Source organism: Lepisma saccharinum, chromosome 17 (assembly GCF_977018435.1).
Source record: "Lepisma saccharinum chromosome 17, izLepSacc3.1, whole genome shotgun sequence".
Classification (NCBI taxonomy): Eukaryota; Metazoa; Arthropoda; class Insecta; order Zygentoma; family Lepismatidae; genus Lepisma; species Lepisma saccharinum.
Genome location: NC_139245.1, coordinates 46,138,224 through 46,156,579, shown reverse-complemented (window position 1 = coordinate 46,156,579; position 18,356 = coordinate 46,138,224). Strand labels below are relative to the sequence as shown.

The window sequence follows — 18,356 nt, the reverse complement described above, 5'->3', positions numbered from 1 at the left end:
AGTGGATCACCAAGTCAGAATTTCTAACTAATTACACAAAATGCTCCATTATCCCCATGTTAAAACATAGGCACCTGAACTAGCTCCAATGCTCAAGCAAACATCCCCACTTCGAGAACTGAGTGCAACTCCAATACTTAATGAATATTTTATGTCTGCTACTCTCAGATAAATCAATGAAAAGGTGCCATATGACATGTTCTTCTTTTTGAGTCAGCAAAGATCAGTATGTCAGTTCAACTGTCATTTCTACATTTATCCTTTAATAACTCCAAATGTTATTGGGCACAAGTCATATATCAGTACGATCTCTCATAAAATTAAGCTGTTCCACCACAAACATTTCTAGCAGCTAAATTTGGATGTTCTCAGAACCAGTATTTCACGCATCCTCCCCTGCCCCCCCCCCCCCTACTACCCATTTGGGGATGAGGGTTCAAACAGTTGGTCAACATCTTCTGAAAACTGACATCCCTCATTTTCAGTTTTAAGAAAACCAAAACGAAAGCTTGTTACTACTATTCTTAATAACAGAAGTTGAATTCAATTAGTGTTCAAACAGAATAAGCAAAGAAAAGTAAAAACTTTATTATAAAAAAAGAAATGAGTATAAAATGCAGGAACCAGTTTGTTTTCATATTATACTATTTACTACAAAGGATAAATGGTTCCACAATTTTTCAAAACCTCAAATGTGAGAAGTCAAGCAACATAAATTTTGTAAGTAAAATATCCCCATAACGTTTAAACATTTTTCTTGAATGATGTGCACTTCAGAATAAGAACTGTATGATTACAACTGGATCAGTTCACAGATATCATGGAGCACAGATTTATTGGAAAATGTGATGTTCATCTTAGATCTTATGCAATAAAACTGACACATAATACTATATTTCCCCTTCTATAGGTGATAGCATGTGAACAGCAGTTGGACAGTTCATACGATGCACGGTGTGATGTCTGGTCAGTTGGGATAACAGCGATTGAACTAGCAGAAGGGGATCCTCCACTTTCCGAGCTGCACCCGATGAGAGCTCTCTTCCAGATACCAAGGAACCCACCTCCTCGGCTGAGTAAGCCTGAAGAGTGGAGTTCACAGCTGAACGACTTCATCTCAGAATGCCTCGTGAAGGATCTGGAACAGAGGCCTTTTGCAAGGGAAGTTCTCGACCATCCATTTCTGTGCCAAGTGGTTGCAGAGACTGATAAGGTAAGTACAATAGTTTAAAGAAAGCACTTGTTATATTCATATATTGCTTCAAATATAAAAATGTCATGTGTATAATGTACATAATAAAAAAAAAGGCTGTAAACATATTGAGGATATTTCAGCGGCAGCTATTGCATGAAGCATTACTGATTATGAGTTGTTGTTATACTACAAGCAAACTATCTTTCAGGGGAAAAGAAATCCATAATCATGTACTTGTCGATTTCCACCTGAATATATAGAAATTCCCCAGCTGCTAATATAAGAATCCTTTCCAGAAACAACATCGCCCACCACTCCAGCAAAAGTTTACCTCTTGCATATCATTAAGAGTTAATAAAACTTTGAAGCTGCAGTGGTCTAGTAGGTATGGCATGTGACTGCCATGCAGGAGACCACGGTTTGATTCCCAGTGTGGGTGATCTAAGGTGGGAAAATGGCTTGGTCCCCACAGAAAGCAGGACTGGGGCTCACCCAGTCTCAAACCAATGGGTTCCTGGAGGCAACCTGGGAGAATAAAGGTGGCTGGAGCATGGTGTTGATCACATTACCTCCAAAATGGGCTGAGATCGAGAATGTGTGGAGCCCTACCCCCACATACCCTAAATGTGTTTTCATGGCACGGTGCTACATGAACGAGGAACTTTACCTTAAAACATTATTTAAACTGTGTGCGAATAATCATGATTAGAACCACAATATTATATTATACTCTGACAGCCAAGGAAAAGTAGGAATTGTATATTTCCTGGTGACTTGATTCGAACAGTTGCTTTTGGGTTTCCATCCAGGTTAATTAGTGTCCAACGTTTTGTGTTCATGCATTGCTCTCATCATCAGGGAATGCTGATTGGAGACCAAGTATAATTTTTAATGTGTGTGTATGGAGTGGTTGAGCTTAGATTCTATCCTGTGATTGGTTCGCTCTGGAACCCGATGTTCTATTTGATGTATTGGATATAGTGGATTCCAGATGTGACTGAGCTGGAGTCCCTGTTAAAGGTTCATTCTTTTTCAGGCAATTGCTATGGCTTCCTTTACTCTACTGTCTCATTAACAAGCAAATTTACCTATGTTTTTGGCATCTGCAAATTAAATTCTCTAACTCATGGTGATGCTGTATCTGCTAGTCCTGACTTGGTGTCCAATCAAGATTCCCTGATAATGAGAGCAATGTATGCTCTCAAAACAATAGATGCTAATGCTGAATTAACCTGAATGGTAACTCAAGAACACTTGCTCCAATGGAAAGTACTCAAAATTTCAAGGTACCCAAAGTACCTTCCCCCAGATTATTGCAGAATGGTCATATCCTGAAGACAAATCTGACATACCATCCCGGCATCTTTGGGGCAATTATCTACATATTGAAATCAAAATGGTGGCGAGCAGTGCCAGTGGCTTTATATCATGTGATAAAATCATTTTATAACTAGTAATCGAAAGAGAAAATTGTAAGCATAATGGTAACAAACAAAATGCCATTTTCTTTAAAAGTTGTATTATAAAACTAGAAACAATCTCCTTGAATAGAATTTCCTAACTTTGGCTCACTATTTTTTTTCTCACACTAACTATGCACACAGTCAAAAAGTAGACAGGTGAATGGGGAAGGTTACGTGTAGAACTGCATAATTTGTATTCATGTCCAGATATAATCAAGAAGACTTTGGGCAGGCCATGTGGAATGAATGGGGGAGGAAAGAAGAGTTTACAGGATTCTTGTTGGGAAACCTGATGGTAAGAGACCTGTAGGAAAGCCAAGACGAAAATGGAGGGATAACATTGAGATGGACCTAAAGGAAATCGGTAAGGATGGAAGAGATTCGAATGATCTTGTTCAGAATAGGGACAGATGGAAGGCGTGTGTTGCTGCAGTCCTAAACCTTCAGGTTGAAGAAGGCTAGAGAGTTAGTTAGTTAGTCAAAATATAATATTATAATAAAGAATATCCATATCCTCACAAATATATTGCAAGTTACTTTAGGAGTTTACTTTTACTTTGAAAGTTATGTCAAGCATAGCATGTGAAGTAATTCCTTCAGTTTCAAACTGAATTATTTCCTTTCAGAATCATTGAATTTAGATTAATTAAGTATGGCTTAATGTGATTTTTTTTCTACAAATCTTTATTATGAATTCTTTTGTAACATGTCCTATACTACTGATGCACCATTGTACAAAATTGTAGTTCTGGAATGCAAATAAATCAAATCACGATTCCTTTGGAGATATACAATTAATTAGAAGTGGCATTTTCAGATTCGCCATGAGCTAAGGCAAGAAATCCAGAGGCAGCGAGCAGAAGGTCGTGCGTCAAGGCAGCCAGAGGTCACTACTAAACACGGGAAACTGAAACCCGACAGGAAGACGAAGCCTCAACCCATGTATCTGGATGACCTAGCTGCTCTAGATAACCTGACAGAAGTAAGTTCAAGCTCACACAGAGTAGAAATGTGTATCCCCCCCAAGTACAACATTCAACTTCCTTCCACAACTTTTATTTCTGATGCATTTATTATTAAGACCATATATAGGGTAAATCAGAAATATGGCTACACGTTTGAAGTAAATGCATTGTGTTACTGTACAGTGTAGAGAGAAATGGTGAATGGTGTATTAAATTTCAATCTTCATTTTTTAAATTTCAGATAAGATATTTCAGATATTTCTGACTCACCCTGTATATATCTGCTTCAACTTTGATTTTGAGGTTTTCAGGGTACCAATGTGAAAAAAAGAAACAAAAATTTAAAATCTGAAAATGTGAAATCAGGGTTCCACTGTACAAATAAATAGGAGACATTTCTCTCTAAAATGTGTCTCTTTCAGTAATATTTGTATATAGGAAAATAATTGGCATGTAAAGAATAGGTGAAAGATTTGCAGCTAAACCTGGAATACGAGGTATAAATAAAGCCATGTGCTTCAAAAGACCCCCAACTTATTTGTGAGGGTGGGGGAGAGGGTAAGAATACTTTTATTGCATTCTGCAGGTTAAATACACGTATGTTAAATGCAACAGTTGACTTTTAAAAACAGAATTTATCTATTTATATATATTTTTCGGAATGGTATTCATCTAATGATACTGTAAAGTTTTAATGTATTTATACATTGACATTGATATTTATATATTTATGCATTGACTTTTTCAAGGAAACTATCGTTGAACAGCTGAAGAAACGTTTTGAAATGAATTCTATCTACACATACATTGGTGATATTCTGGTAGCAGTTAATCCATTTACAAATCTTGGGCTTTATACAATTGAGGTGAGTTGAAGAAAGTATTTTAAAATTAATGAGTAAATTATTCCATATTTATTTCCATTTTAGTACAACTGGATATAATTTATTCTGACTGGTGTAGAGCCATAATGGTTCAGTTAATAGTGCATCTGAGTCAGTGGCGCAGGAACGGGGTGGTACAGGGGTACATTGTACCCCCGCAAATTTTTGAAGGGGGGTACTGTACCCGCCTAAATCCGTAAATCCAGTTGTACCCCCTGTACCCCCCTTTGGTAATTTGACAGCAGACGGAAGGTGCTACTGTTAAAATTACCTATTATTAATTCGCCCAATAAAAAAATGTATTATTGTTTATAAATTTTAAGCATTATAGTCCTTACCACAGAAATTCAAAACATTTAATTGTAAACTTATTATACTACATTGTGCTTGCTACTAGTTAGTTCATTGACCTAAGTTCTTGGAAACCTCTTGAAGGAGATGAAAATTGTTTAAAATGTGAGTGGAACGATGGAATCAGATTGGCTTTCAGACAATTACGCTGCAGACGATTGCTGCTTTGCGTAAGGGGGGGGGGGGGGGGTACACATTTCTAAAGCAGTGGTTGCCTCGATTCGAAGATAAGATACAAATCTTCATCAGAAGAGTATATGACTGACCCCATTTTCCTTTGAATATTTATAATGGAATTTTCCGAAACGGAACACTTACACGAACGAGACGAGACACGACAGACCAACTTGAAGGGGGGTACAATGCACTCCTGTACCTCACCCATATTTTTCATAAATTTGTAAGAGGGTGTTGGGAAAACTATACTTAAACCTATATATTAAGATATATATTTTTTAAAAAAAATAGTGCCGATTAACCTATCTGAGAATGAGGTGAATTTGGAAAAAGTTTTCATAACTTCAGAGTGGAAACCAAAAGAAAAATAAGCACAAACAAGAACGAGAAGGACCTCGCTACACAGGAGACGAGATGAGGCTGTGACAATTCTCGACTCATCGCATCGCGATATCATTCCTAGATGAAATTAAATCTTTCCTAGACATTTAAACAGGGTGCAATTTGCGATCTTATCAGAGGGGGACTATTTTTCACCTATGTATTAGGTATACTTATAATTGGACATTACTTGCTTAAAATCTAATTGTGATATCGAATGCCACACAAACACAACGCCATTTTAAGTCTAACCCTAAAGTCAATCTGTAAGAAAATTAAATTAGTCAGATGAATGCACGAGATAAATGAGACTCACTGCAGGTTCCATTGGTAGATTTTGGATTGGATTTACAAGGTCTCTGGGAGTAAGATGGGAATATTTGATTGATTGATTTGGTTTGCGTCAGACGTTACATTAACTGCGTGCAGTCTTCCTCAAAAAATGTAGTCGTTCATGGAGTTGTCTCGGTACATATGGGAAACAAAATGGTAATCCTTGTTCTTTCCAACTATGAAATAAAATTTTGCATAACATCTATCGTTGCTTTGTTATTCACGAATGAAATCCGGGTGTTATTTCTGCTGCACCCTGTATACTCCATAGTTTTCTCCGCTGAACTTATTGGAAGGCAAGGAATTTGGCTCATACGGCTTTGAAGGATTCCAAAGATTTATGCACACTACTAATGATAATATCCATAAAATATTAATCAGTTACTTTTCGTTAATTGGATCTAACTCCTTTTTTTGTTATTCAATAAATATTCAATTCTCTTTCTATCTGACATTAAATTCCTTGCCAGGGCAGTTGTTTTTATGCAAATCTTGGCGATCTTACCTACACGTACGCTAGATAAAGAATACTTGCTGTTATATTTCTATTCTTTTACTATCTTTTACCTATTCATGTAATAATAACAATACAATATTAATTAATGTACATATTTAATTAATTAATATATTAATTTAATTAAATATAATTATCCTAATTATTATCATTGCGACACTTGATTGGATATATATATATATATATATATATATATATATATATATATATTATATATATATATATATATATATATATATATATATATATATATATATATATATATATATATGGGAGGCTGAATTTTGTACCCCCCCAAATGAAAAACGTTCCTGCGCCACTGATCTGAGTGACTGCCAAGTGGGAGACCCAGGTTCAGTTCCCAGGGTGTGTGATTTCAGATGGGAATTTGAATGTCCCTGCACAGAGTGGCTCTGAGGTTCACTCAATGTCTAATAAATTACCCCCAAGGGCACCCGCACCATTTTTTTCTCAGGGGGCAGATTAAGATTTCATATCTTACCCTTCAGTTATAGAAACTGTATTATTATTATTATTATTATTATTATTATTATTATTATTATTATTATTATTATTATTATTATTATTTTTCTTCTTTACAAATCATAAAATTCAAATTGAATTGAAGTCCTGATTAGCCTTTCTGTGCATAAAGTAGACTTAAAACAACAAATCAATCAATCAAATTGAATTGAAAATACTATGGCATTGTACACAAGTCAATCTCGAGTCTACTATTTAAATAGAAAATGTATTCACCTTGCTTCCTTTCCATAAACATCTATCACTTTGCTTATGAACTGTTTGCCTTTTTTGTACTTTTTCACAATTCACAGAATTTCAGACTTACCTGCTGAAGGGTACTGTAGAAAAAGGTAATACTTCAAAATGACAGGGTGTGAATTATCAAGGTCAGATTCCGACTTTTCGTAATCCCGAACAGCCGAGAAATTCCAAACAATCTTATTTGATAGAAGTTAATTCTTAGTATTTTCTGTACTATAAATTCTGAAATTTCTTGAAATTATCTGGTTTTATTCCAGAAGTGCAAAACAAACACTTGAAGAGGAAATAGTGTGAACAATTCGAGATTTTCACCACATAGGGAAATTTCGAAAATTTCCCACCCTGGTCGGGAAGTGGAGAATTTTTTTTTTTCGTTTCTGAATGTCAGAATTATTAATATTTGTTCCCAATCCCATCCAACCAAAAATTTTCCGGTCCACACACCCCTAGTTATGGCAGTCAACATGATTATAATGTATCTTGTGAAAACATTCTCTCGTTATTTTGTAGTTATTTTGTTGGAAATGACACTTAATTGCTCTAACTGACAGCCTATAAATCTCAGAAAACAATGTTATTTGTAATAAAATATTGTTACAATTTCATAATTTGAATTACATTAACTTTTTCTAGATATCTCAGTGGGGCACCCAGTGACATCACATGCACAAATGGGTAACATTCAGAATGTGAGGGGCCTAGCCCCACACCCCCTAGCGAATAGCTTTACCTTTACCTTTTAGCAGTCTTTTATTGTGTTTTACTAGGAAAGTATCACATACATCATGTTTGAGGAATAAATGTTGATTTGATTTTCTGTAATTCACATGATGAACCTGTACATGTTAAAAATGTAAAATTCCTGGATGTTTTAGCCAAGAATGCCTCAATTATTCATCAGGATTTGTAGATTTAAACTTGGTTGTAAATTGTATCTAAAAATATCTGTTTGGCGGTTATGCAGAGATATGTAATTAACTCTGATAAACTTACTTTTCATTTTTCCACGTAAATGTACATACCTGATGAAGCCACCAGATGGGTGGCGAAATCAATTGTGAAGAAACATTTACGCGGAAAAATGAAAAGTAAGTTTATCAGAGTTAATTGTTTGTAAATACATTGTAGTTAAGGTGAAGTAAAATTTTGATATATATCTGTTATTTGCATAACACACACTTTAATTTTCAGGAGCAAAGAAAGTATCGTGGACAAGCTCGTTCAGATAACCCACCTCACATATTTGCTGTGGCCGATGCAGCATATCAGGCTCTCCTGCACCAGCACCAAAGCCAGGCCATCGTGATAAGCGGAGAGAGTGGTGCTGGAAAAACCGAAAGTGCCAACCTACTTCTCAAACAGCTGGTTTACCTTGGGCAGGTCAGTATCCTATTAAAAAAGAAAATAACTTATTAGAACAGGGTCGCCCAAACTTTTTGTATGCAGGGCCAGTGAAACTATGGACCATATTGCATTTTACTTGCACAAAATATCTTAGAATAAAATAAAAGGATTTATAAGTACTAAGGGGAACTATTTTGGTGGGCCAGATATCTGCAGGTCATAATTTGGGCACCATAGTCTTAGAATATCTTTATTGGTGAGAATTAGAAAAATACTACTGTTGTAGGAATGCAAAAATGAGTGGCGTATGCTGAGACCAAGACCAGGGTTATGTCCAAATATAGTAGTGTTTGAATTTTGGATTTTGGATTTTTTTGTTTACATCGAAATCTTACCATTAAACACAGCAATAGTAAGCAATGGACATAAACTATTTCATGCTTACTTATAAAAAGAAGCTGTCTATAACATGCAATATGTAGGACCTAGTACATGTGAGTATGAAATAATAATTAACTTCTTACCTTACTTAAAGGTAAACTCCATTCTTTTCTCCTTTTGCGTGAATAGTTTGGTCACTTTATTGGAGAACGTGTCCTCACATGAATTTCTGAAGTTGATTAGAATACCTTTCTCAATTGACATTATAGCCAAATTACTAAGCCAGGCTTGTCCCTGTGTTGCTCTGAGATGTGTTATAATTATCCTTAGAGAAGAAAAACTCCGACGGTTGCAGTTGTCGATGGAAATGTCAATATTAGTTCTCCTAGCTTGTACACTTTACTAAACACTATGTCCAAATTATTGAGCTTATTGACTCGACCCAGTCAACCAAAGATATTTTTTGTAGCTGGTCTCGTGAAAAAGCCTAATATATACCTTATTTTTGTCTTTCTGCTCAACTGTAAGGTCCGGAAGAGGCCTACCTGTCTCTACTATCTGCATCCTATCCTTGTAAGGGAGCCGTGAGAATGGTGTCTTCGAGACAAGTTCGTTGATTAAATCCATTTCCCCTTATTTTCAAATGCACACAGATCAAAAGCACAGAACAACACTGCATATGTCAACAACACAACACACAGAATGGTGAACATGCTACTCGACACAAGGAACTCGGACACGACAAGTTTGACCATATGTCCCCTTTTTGCACTCGAAACCACTGACCTGCATTGTTGAAAACACGTGGGGTGGCTGGGTAGTTGCTATGACAACAAGGATTGTTTATGTTGCCAAACATATTTCCTTTACCGAAGGGATGACTCGGGCCGAAACCCCACCGCGAGCGTGAGGGTTTTTGACATTTTGACAGCAGGGAAGTGGGGGTTGCTTGAAACAGAGGTAAACAGGATGGGAACATGGCTGACGTCATCAGAATGTCCCGTATAGCTGCGACCACAGTGGAATTCCAACGAGAAGCAGAGTGCCAACTTCAGGGGAAAATCACTAAATTAGGCAGATTTATAATGCTTGTATGTGACAAAATTCATGGAACTGTAAGAGAGAAGGGCAATGCTCGAAGGGATGGAGGGGGGGGGGGGGCTGATGTAATTTTCATGAGGCATCCCCCTAGCTTGGATAATTTGCATTGGCACCCCCGCCTATAATGTTTTTTCCAGCGGTTTGTTGGCAACACTGAGAGTATCGCCTTCACTCTCTAGCGCTTGGGGCTGGAAGGCAGCACAAGGGACCACCGAGGTCGTCCCTGCAAGCACAAATACATCATGGGTTGAAAGCACCAGCTGCTGGTTGAAAGACTTTTCCTCCAGACGAAGAAGCCTGGCGATAGGTTAAATAAAGATGACCATACACTAGTCGAGTTTACGTGAGAGTGAAGCATTGGTTAGATTTGCTAGTCGATTATTTCCTGTATTTTAATATGGGCTTCGGATATAGCCTAGGTAGCCTAGAATATACGCGCCTGGCAAAAATCCTTATGTTGTGTGTACAGTGGCCAAAATGAAAAAGACAGCAATACTGAATGTGCCCATAAAAGTAGGTAGAAAAAAGGTAAAAATACATTTTCATATTTGTGTTTATGCTCTATGCCAAGTGTAAAATTACAGTTCTAATATCTGTCACATTTTGTATATTTTGTGTTTGCTTTCCTAATCTCAAAAGTTGATGATGATTATAATAAACATTTCTTCCATTGACCTAAGTATGAAGAGAATTAATTGATTAGGAAAATTGCATCGTATGCATACTATTTGGAGACAATAATTAGGAGTTTCTTTAGTACATACAGGTAGGACTGTCATAAAGTTTTCAACAGCTGCAGTGGTCCAGTCCAGTGAGTAGGAGGTCTGACTGCCATGGGGTTGACTCAGATTTGATACCCACGTTGAACGATTTCAGCTGGGAAGATTTTAGGCAATTTCCCTATGTAAAACATCTCTGGGGGGCTCACCAAACCTCTAATAAGTGGGGGCAGGGAGTAAAGGCATCTGGAGCATCATATTACCTGCACCTGTGTGGGGGACCTACTTCATATCCCCTCCATATGTCTCCATGGCATGTTGCAATAAGCAAGGGTAGCTTCTTTTTATTATTTGTAATCAAAGTGTTAAAAATCAGTGTGAAACATAACTGGATGACAGACTCTTATGAATGTTGATGTAATGAAATACATGACAGAATGGACTCCTAGAACTAATGACTTCCATCCTTGCTGTTAAGTCTTCATTGGTAGCATCTGGAAAGCATCTGGAAATCGATTGGTCACGCTGTATCTGTGAAATACAAGTACCTGTTACTAATATATACATAATTACATTTTAATTTTCATATTTATTTAATTTTAGTCCTACATATAATGATTCTTAAGCATCTTAAAAAAAAATTAGGACTTACTTAGTATTTAGTATTTAGGACTACATATTCTATTTGTCACCTCACAAACATTTATTTGTGTGCTTCACATTCCAGTTCAGTCTCTGAATTACCGTCGCTTACCTTTGCATTATCACAATAGCTGATATCACTGATGATATTATATTCATTGCATTCACCATCACTGCTGCAAAGCATGGAACAAATTAATTCAGCATTTATCCGAACTGTGCTACAATTATCCTGAATTAAATTGATCACTCTGCATCTCACAGATACAAATAGCCCACTAAGCTCAGACACGAAGGTTATTAAACATTAATTGTGTCTGTTCCACATGTGATAGCAACATTATATATGGCTGCGATATTTCCACAAAAGCAAGCTACAATCACAAAAAAATTCATATTTTTATGACTAGTTTACAAGAAGCTACACACAATTGAATTCAACTTACACAAAAAAGAAAAACACAAAAAAACTACACTTTTACGAACATTTTTATCTGAATAGAGAACAGACAGAGTTAAAATTACTTTGTCTTGTTTTTATCTAAAAGCACACACTTCTGGCTTTCCAATTAGGTATATTTGACTTTCTCCTCCCATGGAGTACAAATTTAAACAGAGGGCTCAATATTCTTGTCATGGATAGTAGTTACATGTATCTCAGAGGTACAGTGTGAGCGATCGAGGATTAATAGTGTTTGGTGGAATGCATTGGTACATGTAGCTTGATCATTATTTTCTCATTTCAGGCTCCCAACAGAAACCTAGAAGAGCGTATTCTGCAAGTTAATCCGATCATGGAAGCCTTTGGAAACGCGAGAACTGGGATCAATGACAACTCTTCGCGGTTTGGGAAATATCTGGACCTGATAATGAGCAGAAGCGGCAAGGTTACTGGTGCAAGAATATCTGTTTATCTCCTTGAGCAATCTCGGGTGGTCTATCAAGCTCAGTAAGTTTGAAATAAATATATTTTATTATTGTATGACGTGTTCTCACAATTACTGTTCCAGGGGAAATTGTTAGTACTGAGGAATGATTTCATTGGTCTCAGAATGGCACAAGAAGAAAAGTGTGAAAAATTGAGAAACTTTCTTCCAGCAGTAGCACTCCTGCATAGCCAAGCAATTAGATTCAGTCTCCGATCAGAGCTCCAAAATTTCAGCATTGACGCACCGTCGGAGGACAAATGGGGAGCTACTTTCAAAGTTATAGTAGCAGGCTCCAGTCTAGAAAGCCAGATGAATGCTGCATTGGGACTTGATGCACAGACCACACATCTCCCGATGAAAACCTACTTGACAGGCCTTGGCCCTGAAAGGATAAGAATATTTTAGTCCTCAGACACACATTTATTTTAGTTATAATGTGATGGGTGCAAAATAGCCTAAGTGCTATTTCCACACCCATAATTTTCAATTCAATCAATCAATCAGAGTACTGTTGCTCAATCAAGAATTAATCATCTTGCAAGGATATGATTATACTTAAATTTACCCCTGCACATGCCATGCCCCCTCCCCTCCTGGAAAATGGATGTTACCATAAACATATGTCGTATTACACACACATATTTCATTTCAGTCACAGTAGTTTATGTTAATTATTGGAAGGGTGTTGCAGGAACATGATAACTTCAATCTGAAGAAGTGTTTTTTGAGGGGGCAACACTACTACGGGGGAAAATATGCCTCGTTTTATCCCCCTGGAAATTGCCTTGCTTGATCCTCTCTGAAAAAAAATCCTGTGGACCTTCATTCCCCTGCACAATATGATTCAAGCATTAAACCACATGCATGCAGTTATGCTCAGGGCCGGATTAAGGTGGGTGCTATTGATGCTGCAGCATTAGGCCCATTCCTGAAATAGGCCCAGATGAAAACAGACGAGAATTTTCTGAAAGCTGAACAGTTTTCTTTTGCTATATTAACCTGAAAATAAATCTTAGAATGAAATTTGGAGCCCCAATTTCGGATGCCTAGACACAGAGTTACTTATTATACAGTTACTATTATTCTTTGCGCTGTGACATAACTATCACGTCGTTTTTTAATTGTTCACTGAAGATTCTAAGGTAATGCTATCAATTTTCCGTTAAACAGTTTACTTAGTAATTTAGCTGCGTTTTTTGCAATATCTTAGCGATTGTTGCAACTTTATTATAGTTTGGTAAGTGCGTCATAGTAAATTTTTCACCTTGAAAGTTAGTTGTACAGAAAAAATCGACGGTATATTATTGTTAGGTTTTGACGTGGCCTCACATTGTGATATTGTTCGTACTGTTTCACACATGCTCACTATGGCGTCTCAACTCAGTGGGCGGGATAAAGCAAAAAAGAAAAGGAAACAAGCAGCAGAACAAGAAAAGCTTTTGGCGAAAATTCCAAAATTGAGTTCATACTTCGGAGTACGAACATCTTCGTCTCGATCGTCTGCATCGGATGCAATTGCGAGTTCGAGTGCTCCTGAAGGCCAGGACAAGCAAGATGGACCTGTCGAGGCAAGAGAGAATAAAGAGCGGGAAATTTCAGGGAGGAGAGAAGAGGTGAAAGGAGACACTATCGCTGAAGCACTAGCACCGACGCTGGAGGATTTCACCAATGATTTGGGACAGTGGGGTGAAATCAACGATGACACTCGAGAATATTGGGCCAAGAAAGGTCCAAAAGACTGCCAACACACTGAAGTGAAGTTTGAAGAAAGCGCCAGACGATACCCAGGCGAGTCGTTCCAACGTCGATGCACAAAGACTTTCTTCGTGCGTACGCATCCGCTCAATGGCAAAAAATCCTATAGACAATGGTTGTGCTATTCGCCTTCGACAAGGAAGATCTTCTGGTTTGCATGCAAATTGTTCGGCGGCAGTGCTGTTCAAGCAACCAAGTTCGTTTCTGGCGGTTTTGACAACTGGAGGGTAGGCGAATCCCGAATAAAAATGCATGAAAGCAGCTATTGTCATCTCCAGGCTATGTTGTCCTTTGTGACCCGACAGAAGGAAGCCAGTCGTGTTGACTACCTAGCCATTAAACAGGTTCAGGAAGAGTGGTGTTACTGGCGCCAGATTGTGAAGTGGCTCATCGACACACTGATAGTCCTAGCTGAGCATGCTCTTGCTATAAGGGGCACGGATGTGATCATAGGTTCCGCTCATAATGGTAACTACCTTGGCATCATTGAGCTGATGGCGAAGTATGATACTCTGCTGGCTAGCCATATTAGAAACTATGCCAACCACGGGAAAGGTCACGTTTCCTATTAGTCATCCACAATATGCGATGAACTGGTGAAGCTCATGGGATGAAAGGTGCAGGACACCATCCTGAAAGAAGCCAAGGAGGCAAAGTATTTCTCTGTCTCCATTGACTTGACACCTGACGTATCACACCTCAACCAGCTAAGGATTGTTATCCGGTACGTTCTGCCTCATGGTCCAGTTGAACGGTTCCTGACATTTATGCCTATGATGAGACACACAGCGGAGCAGATGGCTAGCATACTTCTGAACTTTCTGAAGGAAAAAGGCTTGGACATTACTAACTGCGGAGGCCAGTCGTATGCATCAAACATGTCAGGACAGTACAATGGTGTACAGTCAATTGTGAAGATCGAGATTGCTTTGCTTATCTATCTCTGCATGATGGTGTCCAATACCTCCGGCGAACGGAGCTTCTCAAAGTTGGAAATAGTCAAAGGAGAGCAGGAAAGGCAGGAAAGGCTAAGCATGCTGGCGCTTATGAGGATTGAGCATGAGCTGCTGCGCAGCCTTGACTTCACTGACACAATCGAAGAATTTGCGCTTGCTAAGGCTTGAAAAACAGCAATATAAGTAAGCAGCACTAGCGCACCTCTCATAATCATTTTATGGTACATTATCATAATCACAAAAATAATAATAAAAAAAACATAAAAAACAAGAAAAACATTAAAATAGAAGAGCAAAATATATATATATATATATGTTAATCATAGTATGTAAGTGCATCAGGCCCAATTTGCACTGCAGCATCAGGCCCAATTTTGTCTTAATCCGACCCTGCATAATTTTTAGGCTATCTATGCAATTTAGCTTTCGAAGTTTGTGAGAAATAAATCCAAACAAATTGTGTTGAGAAGTAGATACTCATATAATGTATATTTGTTGCGATGTAAATATGCTTGATCAAGCTATTTAATTTCTAATTTGTAAATGATATGATAATATACATAACATGTAAATCTTATAATTGAATGTACTCAAAGTGCTTTTACTGTGTTTAAGATGTTTATGGAAAATGCAATACGATAACAAGGTCATACGTTTATTGCCTCCTAATGTTTATATTTATTTTTATAGAGGTGAACGCAACTTCCACATCTTCTACTACGTGTACGATGGCTTGGAGTCTGAGCACCGTCTTGCAGAATTCCATCTGGATCCCATTCTGCGAGCACGGCATCGGTATTTGGGGGATGACAGCAATGAGCATGCTGTGAAACAGGTACGGATTCAGTATCTATGGACGATCTGTTTGTACCTGTGTATATAGGCATTTACTTAAGAAGTTACTTCATCTGGTGCCCAGACGAAGATATCCAGCTACACCTTCCTTAATAATTTGAAGCTTCCAATACCTGTGCTCAACTTTCTGCACAATATTGTCAAGGAACATACATTTTTTAATATGTGGGGCAAAAACTCTTAAATAGATCCCATTCCACCAGATTAAAATAGAGAGAATAGAAAAATTATCTCGGTAAAAAAAAGAGGACCCACAATACAAAGCCTGAGTAAGGTAAATGACACATAGATGGCATCACTGTGAACAAATGCATTGCTTCCCAAATTTTGCTCCATCCTTCAGATTAGCTTGTGCTAAGTTTCAATTCTACATGTGCAAGTCAGAAAAGCTACTCAGATGAAAGCTGGGCTAGATTCTGTTCTTGGAGAATCTTCTCCTTCATTTAAAACCATTCACTCACGAGTGCTGAAGATGAACACCAATTGAGCTAACAAGCAGGCGCGGTTGGCTGTATAGCGCAAATGTGCAGTGAACCCCCAGTAATATACAAAATAAACAATAACTGAGAAGTTCATAAGCGTAGAGTGGCAAATTCTCTTGTTGAGAAGGAGAAACCGCGGGCCAGAGCCACTCAGCTCCCCTCTAGTTCCGTTTCGTGCAAAGCCTCCGCTGAACCTCCGCAAGCCAACCCCTACCATGCTAAAAGCTTAGGACGGTTAGCAGAAGCTCGACGCGTACATATGGCGAAAATACATGCAGTCGGCTACTCCAGGAAGGTCGTCTCGTCAAAACGGACATGCGCAGTTCGTAGGATCACCAGCGAGCTGGAGTCAACCACGCTCTTCTCTCTTCCAGTGTTGCACTATGTGTTTCAATTTGAATTCATTTGGCATTCTCTTTGTATTTTTATATTTTACGAGACTAGATGATGGGACAAATAAGATAAATATGATAGAAAACAACTTGCCTACACATTCAGAGTTTTCATCTTTAAGATGGAAACACTTCAGGTGGAAGGAGCCGAAAAGTCAAAAATAGCGCGAGGGCGATGGGTTGCTTATCGGACAAGACTTAAACAACCTTTTGGTCTTCTTACGTCAGACTAAATGCTTTCGTTTACATGTTAGGCTTTTTAGGTTTAGTTGTCTTAGAATATATACACTCAATTTTCGGGGCTTACCGTGCTTGACCAAAAATGTAATATTTGCTATTTATTCAAGCCTAACCTAACAATGAAGGCATTTCGCACTTACGTCAGAAGACGACCAAAAAGTTGTTTGGGTTTCGTGCGATCAGTTATACTCTAGCGCGAGAGGGTGTTCGAAGGGACGCGCGCATTTAACTTTGTTACGTGTCATTGTCTCCATACTTGTTAGTTTGTTTTGAAGTGCATGGCTGGTGATTGAAATATATATGGCATAGTGATACGTTGAGTGAAGTGAGGTGGATTGTGTATTGGAAGGAGTGTAGTTGTTGCTGTGCGAGAAGTTAACATATTGCATAGAATAGAATCTAATCGCTTTGATTTAGCGATATACTTTTGAATAGTTATATAAGAATTATCTTGTAATCAAGGGGTCTTGGGTTCGATTACTGATACATACTCATTTTAGCAGGCAGAGATTTGTATTTTTTAACTGTAGGTTCAGGATCCAGTTCCAATAATATAGTCTATTTGACAGTGGTGGGACCAGAAAAGAGTTGGCAAGAGTGGAAGAGGCAAAATTGAGGCGAGAATATTTTCTGAATTCTGAGATACCCCTAAATACAATACCATACGAAAATCTTAAATTAAAATGATCGCCCCCTACACACACACTCCTTGGTGCTGTCACTGTTATCTGAACATAAAGCAAATTAACTTTGTCAGTAATCTACCGGCCAAAATTTGATAATTTTCCCAGTACTATCTCTAGGAACAAAAGCGTGTAGTGTCTCAAAAGGTTTAGTTAAGTCCACTTTGCATAATTTTGGTGAACCCCCAGGAAAATTATGCACGAGCCGCGCCTGCTAACAAGTTCAGCCATGATTAAAACTGTCCATCAAATCGTTTTGAATGTTCAAAGATTGAAAGCTAGGGGAAAAAAAAAACAACAGATAAGGCGGGGATATTCACAATTTTTTGGTGATGATGGAACTTTCGTGGAGTAAGTGAAATCTTTATTTCTTCACCAACTACACAACTACTTCACCCAAGTAAAGAAATGTACAACACTGGTAGTAAATAGAATGCATAATGTTACAACCAACCCTTAAGATTATATTCAATTACATACCAGTATTTAAAATATAATTACATAAAAGTTGATAAAGGAATACAGTCATGTACACTTCTGAGTTGTAACGATCCTGTTGAAAGTCAGTGGGATTGTATGAATCGGTTCATTATATATTTTGCATTCTTCCACTTTCTTTCATGCTGTATAAGTTACATATTTACATTTACATTTTATTTTACATTATAAAAGTTTCTTCACTTATTATTGTGCTTGCCTTAAAAATTATATGTAATTTTATTCCCATAGTGTATTCATCCCATATTTGGATTTCTTTCATGTAGAAATTCTTCAAATCATTACTGTAATTCTTGTCTATAATAGTATTAATATTTTATTACTGTATTT

The 18,356-nt window shown here is 37.6% G+C and overlaps 1 protein-coding gene across 5 annotated transcripts in view; it reads left to right on the top strand.

Moving 5' to 3' along the window:
* ninaC (STKc_myosinIII_N_like and MYSc_Myo21 domain-containing protein ninaC) overlaps nt 1-18,356 on the top strand; it is a 266,558-nt gene that overhangs the window by 198,297 nt on the left and 49,905 nt on the right. For all 5 annotated transcript variants that reach the window (XM_083139403.1, XM_083139402.1, XM_083139401.1 and 2 more), the window contains 6 exons: nt 911-1,213; nt 3,476-3,640; nt 4,373-4,489; nt 8,241-8,429; nt 11,983-12,185; nt 15,567-15,711. In XM_083139403.1, coding sequence (XP_082995529.1) covers nt 911-1,213; nt 3,476-3,640; nt 4,373-4,489; nt 8,241-8,429; nt 11,983-12,185; nt 15,567-15,711 — 1,122 coding nt within the window. The remainder of the gene's footprint in view (nt 1-910; nt 1,214-3,475; nt 3,641-4,372; nt 4,490-8,240; nt 8,430-11,982; nt 12,186-15,566; nt 15,712-18,356) is intronic.